At 38.4% G+C, this 13,081-nt stretch overlaps 1 protein-coding gene across 3 annotated transcripts in view; it reads right to left on the bottom strand.

Moving 5' to 3' along the window:
- Positions 1 to 12,553, bottom strand: part of ZMAT3 (zinc finger matrin-type 3) — a 32,083-nt gene extending 19,530 nt beyond the window's left edge. For 2 of the 3 annotated variants that reach the window (XM_024755112.1, XM_024755111.1), the window contains exons 1-3: positions 12,297 to 12,486; positions 12,032 to 12,121; positions 8,453 to 8,779 (exon numbers count right to left, since the gene is read on the bottom strand). In XM_024755112.1, the coding sequence (XP_024610880.1) occupies positions 8,453 to 8,722 (270 nt within the window). In that variant the 5' untranslated portion in view covers positions 8,723 to 8,779; positions 12,032 to 12,121; positions 12,297 to 12,486. Of the gene's footprint in view, positions 1 to 8,452; positions 8,780 to 12,031; positions 12,122 to 12,296 lie in introns of all 3 variants that reach the window. The other variant, XM_024755110.1, reaches the window with a different exon arrangement.
- Positions 12,554 to 13,081: the final 528 nt, after the last annotated feature.

Consider the following 13,081-nt stretch of genomic DNA (forward strand, 5'->3'; position numbering starts at 1 on the left):
AAAAAACTATTCACATATTCACATAGTCTCAAAGTATCTCCCCCATGATACTTATTAAGCACAAAAAGAAAAACAGTAACTTTACAAAGGACAAACCTAGTAGGTAGCACCTTTGTAAACTAAGTAACTTTGTAAAATAGTATTTTAACTACACACTGTAATGCTAAAGACAAAAAGAACAATGCACAAATATTTTCTTCTCATTAGTAGGCTTGTTTTTCAAAAGGACATAGATTATCAATCCCTGAACTACTTTATGTGTACTGTGAGTGAGTGAGTGTGTGTCTGTGTTGTGAATAATGAAAGTCCAGGTCTCTCACTATCAAAGAAAGGAGTTAAACATTAAGATAAGGTGGAAAGCTGGAATGAACACTGTCATGTTGTATTGAAATTTTAAGCATCAGCCTGAACTCAGTTTTCAATATGTGTACGTATAGATAAATACAAATGTATGTATACATACATATATATTACTAGCTCTGTCATGAGAAGATCTAGAAGCAATGACACTCCAGTACCAAAGGGCACACCTAACACTTAGATTTTGGTTTCTAAATACCATTCTCCAATAAAAGAAACCTGGCTCCTTGAAGAAATGGTTGGCATGGGGAAGGTACAACAAAACACTGGAACAATTTGTATTGTCAGAAAGTAAGGAACTATGCAAAAAATTATGGAGACATATCAAAAGAACATTAGCAGCAGCCTGAAGGGACACACACCGGTCAAATGTGAGACAGTTAAAACATCAAAATAAATTACAGTAAGTGTTTATATCCCTGGAATAAAATGAGAATCCATAATCCATAGTGATATTCATTAATTAATTAACTAATTAAGAAGAAAAAAGTTCTCCTTTAAAGTAAAATTCTAACTATAAATGTAGAAAGAATGATTAAAACAGAAAAATCACCATTTGGCAAACACCACAGTAATAATCGTTGCAGGGAAGAATCATCAATAGATGCTAAAATCACTGAGTAAAAATATAATGAGAAATATTCACGTAGTCTCAAAGTATCCCCTCATATGATACTTATTAAACATGAGAAGAAAAATAATAACTTTACAAAGGAGAACCCTGGCAGGCACCACATTAACCAGTGATCAAAGTTAACAGCACCAGTGATGCAAAATATTCACATCATGTCCTTCCCAATATGAGGAACTGGGAAGGACACAACCTTGGTTCTATGGTATTCCTGTCCAAAAAAACCACATAACCTGAATTTAAGCATGAGAAAACAACAAACAAACCCAAACTGGGACATTCTACAAAACAACTCTTCAAAAATTGCAAGATGGTAAAAAGCACAGGAAAACTTAATCCATCCAGATTAAAGAATACATAACAACTACATGCAAAACTTTATCCTGGATTGGATCCTGGAATCAGAAAAAGTACATTAGTAGACAATTGGTGAAATGTAAACAGTCTGTGGATTAGATAATATTGTTGTTATCAGTGTTGATTTCCTGATTTTGCTAATTACATAAAATATTAAATTTGGAGAATCTGATGAGGTGTACTCAGAAATTTTTTAGAAGTGTTTTGTAAGTTAAAAGTTACTTAAATTAAAAAGTTAATAAAATAAAATAAAACTTGCCCAAAGCCACAAGTAAATGCCAGAGCTGGGAACATGCTTGTTCCAGAGCCCATACCAACATGCTCCACTGCACCTTAGGACAACTAAACACAATTAAAGACTAACTCAGGTACCAGGAACTGTTCTAAATGTCTTAAACATACTAACTTGCAGGTATTATAAGTATCATCATTATCATCATCATCTTCATGAGGCATAGAGAAATGAGGAAATATTTCCAATATCATACATCTAGTAAGTAGTAAGACTACAACTTGAACACTAGCCTAACCCCAAAGTCCATGATTTCATGTTCTTAACTAATATCCTATAAAACAGATGCTAGAAAAGAAAATAATAAGAAATCAAAAGATCCTTAAAAATTAAAGATATGATTGTCAAAATAAAAAAAAATTCAACACAGCATTAGAATTTAAGAATATCTCTCAGAAATTAAAGAAATAAGAGATAAGAAGTATGAAGAATCAATCCAGCTAATCCAAGATAGAGCTAACAGAATTACCGGGAAAAAAAAAAAGAGAGAGAAAATATAGAGAAGAATATTATCAAGGAAATAGTACCAAAGAAAATTCCCCAGAGTTCAAAAGAAACAGGAGTATGCAAACTGAAAGGATCCACTAGTGCTGACAGGGACAAATGAATAAAGACCCAGACCTAGACACATCCATCATTGTGAAATTTCAGATACCAAGGATAAAAAGGAAAGCCTAAAAACTTCCAGAAAAAAAAGGTCCAAATTAAAGTGGGTCACCCACAAGAGAATAAGAAATCTGAATAAGATTTCTCTTCAGCAACACTAGGAAGACAAAAAACAAAACAAATCAAAACAAAACACACACATACACAAACACAAAAAAATGCAGTATAGCCTTTAACATTCTTAGGAAAATAATTTTCAGCCTGGAACTGAACTGTCAAATATGAAGATATAATACAGACATTCTTAGAAACACAAAGGCTCAGAAAAATTTATTTCCCATTCATCACTCCATCACTTTTTTATTTTATTTTTTTTTGAAGATTTTTTTTTTTGATGTGGACCGTTTTTAAAGTCTTTATTGAACTTGTTACAGTACTGTTTCTGTTTTATGTTTTGGTTTTTTGGCCACAAGGCATGTGGGATCTTAGCTCCCCAACCAGGGATCAAACCCACACCCCCTGCATTGGAAGGTGAAGTCTTAACCCGTGGACCTCCAGGGAAGTCCTTCCCTCACTTTAAAGAGAGAGAAGTGTTGTAATATAAATTTATATTTAACCTTTCTTCCTTCAAGTAAGGTGAAGATGTACTCCAACAAAGCAAGATTAAAAAAAAAAAAGAAAACATGTATATTTAGAAATAGTAGCCTAAGCCATAGAGTAATGAAGAGAAGTTCAAAATTAACAGCTGTGCAGCAAAGCCAGAGGGCAACCAGTTGAGACTGGAGCAAGAAGATAGAGGGATCCAGAAGATGGGGCGGGGGGAAAGATCCCACACAATAGACAGAGTGATCAAGAGTTGGAAGGGAAAATGAGGATATGATAAAAATACATTATGTAAGAAAAAGAAAGGAGAAAAGAAAAGCAATGAAAAACTATAGGGAATACAAAAATCTACACAATGAAGTCATGATCCAAATGTAAAATATCTAGTCCAAATTAGAACAGGAAATCAGTGGGTTTCATGAAGATAAGTGAAATGGACTGTAAACAATAAACAGAAAGATTAAGAAACTAGTAGATTTTTTTAAGGCATAAGATTCTTCTCCGTATATTTTTTAAAAGTGTGAGAAACTCAAAGAAAAACAAAAAGCTATTTCAAAGTTATAATCCACCTATGAAGCAAACTAAAATGGACATGATTTTGAGTAACTGGTGACTTAAAAGAAAGGGCTACCCATCTGAACTCCTCTTTTAAGTAGCATGGAATCATGACATTGGAAACAAAGAGAAAGAAACAGCTTTGCAGTGAATATTTCCCTACTGTTAATAATGCAAAAGCTGAATATCAATTTTCAAGGGCCGGAATTAACCTGCAAATATGAAGCATGGGAAACTTAATTTGATTATAGAATAAACAAAAATGTGATAAACCTTGATAGTGTCAAAATAAAACTACAGCCAACCCAAGATGGGAGGTAGAAAGAAGAATGGAGAAGAAAGAAAAGGTAGGGGATGGATAAGGAAGGGAGAACAGGTGATTACTGCTTTTCATTATAAGTACTTTGTTCTATAGGCATTATTTTGCGAAAAATATCTTTTAATGTTTTAAGGAGAAAGCTGTTACCAGTGCAAATGCTACAAAGAGGGCAAGTGAGAAAGCTAGATCTGGCCTGTAAAATCACGGATGACCTTGAAAAGACCATTTCATGAGAATATTGGAATGGAAACCAGAGTACAGTGGGCTGAGAAATGAAGACCTGAAGAGGACAAGTATACCCAGCAGAACTCTAAGGACAGGAGAGAAGAAAAGAAAGGTTGCTAACAAGAAGAATTAAAAAGAAAGGGAAGGTTGTTGTTGCTATTTTTATTTACATGGGGAAAAAACCTGAGCATGTTTCTAATTTGACTAAGGTAAAGAAGAGACGACAGGTGATGAAATCCAGAGTACAGGATGTGGAATCAGCCTTGTACAGAAGAAGGGATATCTATTCTTCTGGAATACAAAGAAATGAGGTAGGGATGGATTCAGTTTGGGAGGCGGAAAGGCGGTGAGATCCAGCTAACAGGATCACAAAGAGCTTCTTCATCCACTAATGAAGTGTATTTTGACCATTCTCAGTACACTGGAAGCTCATATGAAAAACGATCAGATAGGAAATTTTTGAAAACATAAAAATTAGCTGAAATTAGAGATTATGCTATCCAAAGCTGGGTGATCAATGTGAAAATGTATGTGCCAAAATCAGTACTTTAAATTTGGGGATAACATCAGTTGCATTCTCTGTATTATGAATTAAGATCACTACCTTCAGTACTACAATTCTAGAGCTACTTTTTCCCCCTGTGTTCTATCTCTCTTTCTTTCTTTCTTTTTTTTAATATATTTTGGCTGCATTAGGTCTTCGTTGCTGTGCGCGGGCTTTCTCTAGTTGTGGCGAGTGGGGCCTACTCTTTGTTGAGGTGCACGGGCTTCTCATTGCAGTGGCTTGTCTTTGTTGCAGAACACAGGCTCTAGGCACGCGGGCTTCAGTAGTTGTGGCACATGGGCTCAGCAGTTGTGGCTTCCAGGTTCTAGAGCACAGGCTCAGTAGTTGTGGCGCACAGGCTTAGTTGCTCCACAGCAATGTGGGATCTTCCAGGACCAGGGCTCGAACCTGTGTCCCCTGCATTGGCAGGCACATTCTTAACTACTGCGCCACCGGGGAAGTCCCTATCTCTCTTTCAAATTAACCTGATTACTATGATAGGTTATTATTTGGCTACTAAATATTCCAAATAGAAATCTATGTTTATGACAGATTTTTAAAATTTACCTTGAGTAACTAGTTCTTTTTCAAAAGAGTACAGGAATTAACAGAAAAAAAATTGTTGACTTTATTTTAAAATGTAGATGCTTTAGCAAAATTTATCCATGCTTTTTGCTTTTTAAATTTCTGTTAATGACCTTCCATCCTAAAGTGGTTCTTCCTCTAGGCATTTATGCTGCTGAAACAGTGTTATGTTACTCCATGACAGGCTTACCCTAAGTAACCTGAAGCCTGCAGACGAATTTTTAATAAAATGAAGACATGTTTTTCCTCCAAAGGTTTTACTTTAAATTATAACTAAAACCATGATTTTGAGACCACAAAAATATGTACCCTCATTAAAAATTAAACAACAGCTAAGGGTATTTTGAAGCAAGCTGACTGGGTTAAAAAGTTCTGGGAATAAAACTAAATCTGTGATGATCACTGATACGCATGGGTCATTGCTAAGGCAGCCCCAACTTAAGAACACAGGGATGGCAGGGAAAGATCGCAGTGAGCTTAAAGGGAAGTATTTATTGAGCAGTTTCCATTGTGTGTCCTGGATTACTGGAACATGATACAGTCAGACTCTAGTGTAACACCACTCAAACCAGACTAAAGGTTGTTTACAATACCCTGGGCAATTTGAAACTTTGAGATTTCAACAATGGCATCAACTAACTAAAACATTTTGAGTAGTGTAATCAACCGTGATTTATTACCTCACATGAATGTGTTTCTAGCTTATAAATAAGCTACCACTGACCCCTTTTATCTCACACATAATTGAAATAATGAATTTGTAGTCTTGGTATCACTCTGTATTAAAAATTACAAAGCAGGCGTTTAGAGTTGAAATAAAACTTTACTCCCACCATCTCACCAGCCATTAGCTTTATTAGTCTACAATCATTGCCATTCTGCCTATTTCTGGTTCGCAATAAGACTTAGTCATTAGTCTTACTCTTGTCTTTAGCAGCCTTTTAAAATCACAGCCTATTCATGTACCCTTGGTGTAGTCTCTGATGCATCTTTCAGGCTAACATTTCTATGCTTTGCTTCTATGTTGGTTCATCCACCTCTAGGTTGTGTTCATGTTCTGATTGTTTATTATTCTGATTTACTCTTTGATCCACACTCTCTCATCTTGACATTTCTATCTCGTTGAAATCCAGATTTCACGTCTAAATTAGCTTTCGTCTATGCTACCCTAATGAAATTCCTCTGTACTTGTATACATGAACTGCTTTGCTTTGTTTCTCTGCAGAAAACTTCTTCTTCTTTAAGAATTACCAGTGACATTGGTTTCATTCAAATCTTTGCTTCTAAGCTCTTAGGAATAGGCTTTTATTACACCCAAACTTTTCATTTTCCATTAGGTTCCACTCTCTTGATACCTGCTTGCTTCTTCTCTACTCTAACCTTCCTTAGTTTTTGGCTGCTTAAATTGTTTCTATGACAGGCTGTCCTTTTCCTCCAACTTTTCCACTTAAAAATTCTGATTATTGAGAAATTTATCTAAAATTCACTTCCATTTTCTTATATTTTCTAGTTTATATATTCACTGTATCACTGAGGGAGCTGAAATTAAGTATATATTACTCATCAGCTAAAAAGTTCAGAGCGCACACACACACAAATGTAGAAGAAAAGAAAAAAATCTAAATAAATGTTGATTCTCTTTCTTATTTAGTTTAAGCCTTAGAATCCAATGACCCTGCTCAAACTGAATTCTCTCTATGTATAACCAAAAGCATCCATCACTGTCTATAAAGTCACAAAGTGATATTAGGAGAAAAAAAGGCAGGAGGTGTATGCACAATCCATGCACACATATTAAAATTATACATTGCCCGAGAGTCTTCCCTCATAAAAGTAAACAACTCTTCTGTAAAGAGTAATTATATGTTTGTATGACACACAAGTGGGCTTGCTCCCGAGTTAATGGTTTACTAGGGGCTTTACACAGCTAAAAATCAAAACTTTAGAACCCAGGCTTGATTTTTCATAGTGCGTCGTAGGCCATAAAACCGAATATTCCACAGGAACAAATGAAGACAAAAATTAGCACTGTGTCTTGGATTTGAGATAGATCATCCATCCTAATAGACTCCAACCAAATGGCAAAACAGGCAAAGGAAGACCCTGTATCAAACCATCGTCGTGGAGAGTGGTACACAGAGAGAATGAGAGTAGGGGTTGGGGAAAAGGAAAAAAATGTAAACTAAAACCAGAAGAGGCCTTTATGAACCAATAATGACACGTGTCAAGATCTGGGTGATAATCAACTCAACTTTTTGCACCAGAGGGCAAAACAAACCCAAACAACAGGAACTCTAAAGAAGTAACATATCATGTTTTCCCCTAAATCCCAGAGAAAACAATTCACCACCAAAATGTTTCTGATGTACAATCACAAAGTGACACAATTATCACTCTTCAAGATCAAAACAAAACAAAAAAGACTTGCACCCAGAGTAAATAAAAACTTTAAGTTGGAGAAAGTTGTAGAGGCACAATAGAAGAAACATCTTTGTAACAGTCATCTTTCTACCATACTATCTTATTATTTTAGATATTCATGCAGAGAATAGATAGTCAAATCAATGATGACCCAGAAGATACACTTTCATTCAATGGCATTTGGCCTCAATTGCTTCTTTGAGCTCTTTTCTCAAAAAAAGGATATAATTTTATATACAGAAAACAATCTAGAATAAAAAGAAATACTGTACTCTCTTTCTAGCCAAAATTTAATTTTCCATTTGTTCTTAGGTAATAACATCCTTTAAAATTGTCCTTTCCACTAGTTATTCTACATGGAGGTGGAAGCTTTACATCTTAGAAATAAGTAACAGCTCATACTAAAGGCTAAAAGGAGTCAGAGTATGATTATTAAAAATGAAGAACAGGGTTCAATACTGCAATGTCATTTTATTCTCGCTACAGAAAGATACCTGTGTTTTCCTTAGCAGTGACAGAGGTCACCAGGAAAAGCATAAGATTCATAGACAGCGAATACCCTGAACTGATACAAACTGTATTAGCTAGAAGAGAATATTTATAAAACTAATTCTTCTAAACAATTTTGACACTGGACTGAGTTTGGTACACCATGTTTCAAACAGCTGTTCTCCTTAGGATCACAGGTTCAAACGCGCATAGACGATTTACATTTAACAACTGGTAAGCTATCAAATGCCACACAGCTAAGTGTAGGAGGTTGAGAGAGACGCCATCCTATGAAAAGTGATGCTTTTTTTAAAAGTAGGAACATTGTGTTTTTAGCCAAACAAACTAATACTTAGCCATCTTATTATTCCAGGCACAACTGGTCATTTCAGAGACAACTCTGAATTGGGCAGAGCCCTGAAATGTTCTCCCACTAAATGCCTGATTTTTCTCTTCTTCCCTTACCTGATAATGAGCCTGGGCTTGCTGTGCTGAGTTCAAGGTGACATTGCAGAGCTTGCAGTACAGGGGCTTACATAGCTCCTCCAGGGCAGTGTCTTGCTCCCCTCCCTTAGGTAACTCTTCTTCCCCGGCCAGAGGCAAGGAAGCCTCCTGCCCAAAAGGCTTCTGCGGCGGAAGCGGCAAGGTTCCTGTAGACCTGGCGGCCACTGACATAGGAGGAGAGGATGAGGGCCGCTTAGGCGGAGGAAGCCCAGCGTGTTGCAAGAGGATCATTGGGTAGGAAAGACTTGGGCATAATCCAGTGGGTGACGAGAAGTCGGGTCTTCAAATCTGAATCAACAGCAAAAAAATACTTAAAAATGTGTCCTCTGCAATATGACGTGTAAATGATCACACCATCTGCCCCTTCCTCTACTTCTCCAAACCATCTTTAGGACTCCTTTCCTTTTACCTCATCCAGCAGACTGCCCCTGTGTGTTAATCCACACTGACACAGTGCTCTTCCACTGAGAACAGCTTTATAGATCTGGCTTGATTTTGCTTGGCACAGCTCCAAATGCAGTCCCTCTGGCCCAGGAACATTATTAACAGTATTGCATCCGTGGCTAATTAAATCTAAAAATCACATGGCTGAAATGGACATCAAAGGTCACCCAGTCCAGACCCCTTCCCTCAGGCACACTTAAACACTCCTGATGATAATCATGCATAGACAAAAAACAAAACACCACCAGCAAAGAACCTTAGCAAATATCTCCTTTCCGTGCAAACTAGTCTTTCTATCCAAATGATATCAAAAAGAATGAAATAAAGAGTTTCACTGCTCAGATTACTGCCAGCACTTCTAGAACTAGCTAAAATATCACAGAACTCTAGGGAAAAATCTGAGTTACCATGTGACAAAAATAAATAGAAGTGTACCTTCTGATCAACTAGTAATATTTAAATAATTGAGCCAATGACTCCTCAGAGCAGAGGCTGCAAGCAGACAACCTATACGTCACATGCAGCCACAGATGTGTTCTGCTTGGAATATACAGTGTTTTGTTTTGCTTTCATTTTTAAATTGAATTAAAGTCAACATTTAAAAATCAAAAGATTTGTGGCTCCTCTTGATAAAAGGGTGATCTGGCAACACTTGGCCCATGGTCCTACACGGGCAACAATTAGCTAGTTAGTGCTGACAGGCACTGTCCCGTGGTAGCCAAGCTTGCCTTCTCTAGGCCACCTCAGTCCCCACTCAGCCTGCTGCCTATATTCATATTACTGGCCTGCTCCCCGTAAGCTTGAGTTTAAGACCCCACCTCATATAGCCTTAGACGGTATTCATGAGTCCACTATAAAATCAGAGTATTTTCTCTCCCTCTAGAGGTAAATTACCTACATGAAATAGTGTATCAAGTAAATGTCCAATGGCATACTGAATCACACTACCACAAGCCTCAATATAATTCTAGTTCCTCAGTCTTTCGACTACTTGCTTTCCCCTTCTTATTAAATAACTGATAGTCTCTATTCTGTTTCCCTCAGAAAAGACCCAGTATGTTCCAATCCCACTTCAATTTTATCTATGATTTCTCCGGTCTCCCACCCAGACGGCAACTTCTAACCCTGAGTATCTCAAAATGAACCACAGTATGCACTTTGAGTTCCCACAATTCTAATTAACCCAAATTAAAATCCTTATTTCAAACTCCTCTATTCTTTTCACTCTCAATACTATTAAAACCTCTTTTCTTGGTCAATAGAATATGGCTATTTTAAGCTGCTGGAATTTTCCATCTGCAATAGAAATGTGTACATTTTATGACAATAATAGATTTACTAAAATTAACCAAGAACATTTCGAAAAGTTAAAAGTCTCTTTTACCACATTTAATAAGTATATACACATGGAAATTGCAACCAAGTAACAGCTTTTATACTAAATTCAGGGTCTTGGGGCAGCAAAGGACATCAGTGCAATGGGAAAATAATATAGTAAAGGACAAAGTACATAAATTATTAGTCATAGTACTTAACAATACTTCTCATTAAACATAATATTTAGAAATACAACAGTATTATTTTATTCTCAAGCAGAAGTATGCTGTCCATTTCTCTGAGAATATTTTTTTAAAAAGCAATACAGATTTAAAACATTTAAAAAGTCAGGGTCTCTATAACCATATTATTTCTCTCAATTAAGTCAAAGACATTCAGAAAGCAAATGCAGATACAGATATTTTGAAAAGGGAAACTAAGGAGACAAAGACCACTTTTTTTAAGTTCAACTACCTAATTATAATAATTCATAATATTAAAAAACTACACATACCACCTGTACAGAGACATACTGATACCAAAGTGCCAATGACAAGCTGTCAGCTCAGAAGAGAAATGGTGGAGGAGGGTGTCAAAACATCTGGATAAAGGAAATCAGCAATATAAACAGAAAATCAAATGCTACCAAATGCCTAGGCATGTCTGGACTTGTTTTATGAAAGTTTACTCCCACTTGAGGAAATACCAGCATGTGTCTCCCCCAGTGTTGTCTACAGGCTTCCATCAAAATAAAGGCCTGATAAAATCCCCTGAATTGAAGAAAAAATTCTCACCAAGTACAGACTTACCCATTATTGCATCTTACCTTTATAATGTTTAAAGAATAGCTAGATAGTCCAAAATTCTTTCTTGTAATATTTAACAATCGAAACGATGTCAACTCCCCCCAAAAGCGTCTCTGCATGACAATTACATCAGGTATTTCTATACTTGCAAAAAAAAAAAAAACTAGCAGAAAATAAAAAACTAAAAGAAATACTAAAACGAAGCCTTCAGTGAAAGCAGGAATGGTGGAATATAAAGAGACTCAAAGCACTTGCGACTCAGATCTGCTCAACTACTGCATTAGATTAAAAGAAACTAACTTGATAGCTGATGTAAATAAAATATTCCTTGGATCATAAAAGCCATTCAATTTGATGCTTGAAGTGGCATAAATGAAGGATTTATGGTGGTTAATATCCCGGTTTGGAAGGGGTTGAGGGGCAATAAAGAAAATCAAAGCTTCAGTGTACCCTATTTAAAGAAAACGAATGATCATATAGCATAGTTTTCATGATCGGACTGGGGCCTACTCTTCACTTACTGTATTAAAGACAACCACTTTCTCATTTGGAGAAATCTTCTTAGGAAAGGGAACACAATAAAGGAACAGGTTACTGGCACCTCAACAAACTAGGGAAGTCTGTAATTGGGAATTCTGGAAACGAGGGAAAGACAGTGAGCGTTATTCAAAGGTCATCAGAACGCAGCGAGAAGGAATGAGAGAGAGGAAAATAGAAAAACAATCAGTTGAGGTAAGGTATATCACATAAGGAAGACCCAAAAGAACGGAAGAATCTGGGGGAGAAGAGGCCTTGGTGGATTGGCGAATGTTCTCTAGGCTCAGCTATGACGGTTCCTAATCCCAGGGAACCTTTCACGTTATTTGAATCAAAGCTACATATACTTCAGCATCGCCCACATACACCTTACATTCTTAAAATGTGCATGCATACACACGAGCGCGCACACACATACATACACATACACACGCACCTCAATCCCATAAGGATGCCATCACGAAAGATGGAATCCCCGGTCTCCCACGGGGCGGGGGCAAGCGCGAGGGCCAAGGCAGCTGCACGCCTAAAATGATCCAAACAGTACACGTGAAATGCTTATAAACAAACAGATAAATAAAAGCAGCGCGAGTCTGTCACGTGGAGGGCAGGTGGAAAGACCGCACCGGAAAGGAACTCCTAGTCCCGTCGCTCCTGTGCTCGTCCTAAATGCCCCGAGGCTCGCAATCGTCCGCACTTACCGGAACCCCCAGAACGCTCCGGGAGTCTGGGCGCCGCGTCTGCCCGGGACGCCCGCCGCCCTCGGTCCTACGCACCCCGCTCGGCCCGGTTCAACTCCGCCTCCCTCCCCGCAACTTTCTCGCTGGTCCCGCCGAGCCCCCTCCGCAGCTAAAGGCTGACTGTCAAAAGTCAGTCCAACCGGACCCACAGGGAAACAGCTGCAGGAAGTGACTGCGGAACCCGGAGGCGGCGGAGGAGGAGACTGAAGGCGCCGGCCCGGCGTCGCCAGTGCGCATGTGCCTGGTGGAGCAGGCCCCGTGGCGGCGGCAACTACAGCGGCGGCGGAGACTCCAGCCCCGGGCTGGTGGGGCGCGCGCCCGGCAGGTGCGGGGACTGTGAGCGCCGGGACGCTGAGCAGGAGCGGCGAACCAAGGCACGAGTCAGAGGGAGGATGCACCACCGCGAGTCCTAAGACCTGTTCATCATATAACCTGGAATGTTGATCCAGAGCAGAAACCTGGGCAGAGTTTTTGCAACTTTCATCTCCTGTCATTGAGATCCAAACCTTTTTCATTCCAGCCCCACCCTCAGTCCGCTGATTGCTGGCTAAGGCGGCAGAGTGGAGTGGCCAAAATATCCAGGATCTTTTAACCTGCTGCGACAGAACCTTTAAATTGCACCTTTCCCCAGGAAGGAGGAAGACTAGTCCGGCTGCCTACTCATTGATCTCCAATCACACAAGAAAACACGGAGGGAGAGGGAGAGTCAGAGATAGACAGACAGACTTGCCCTCTCCCCAGCATCA

The sequence above is a fragment of the Neophocaena asiaeorientalis genome, unplaced genomic scaffold (genome assembly GCF_003031525.2).
Source record: "Neophocaena asiaeorientalis asiaeorientalis breed wild unplaced genomic scaffold, Neophocaena_asiaeorientalis_V1.1 scaffold188, whole genome shotgun sequence".
Taxonomy (NCBI): Eukaryota; Metazoa; Chordata; class Mammalia; order Artiodactyla; family Phocoenidae; genus Neophocaena; species Neophocaena asiaeorientalis.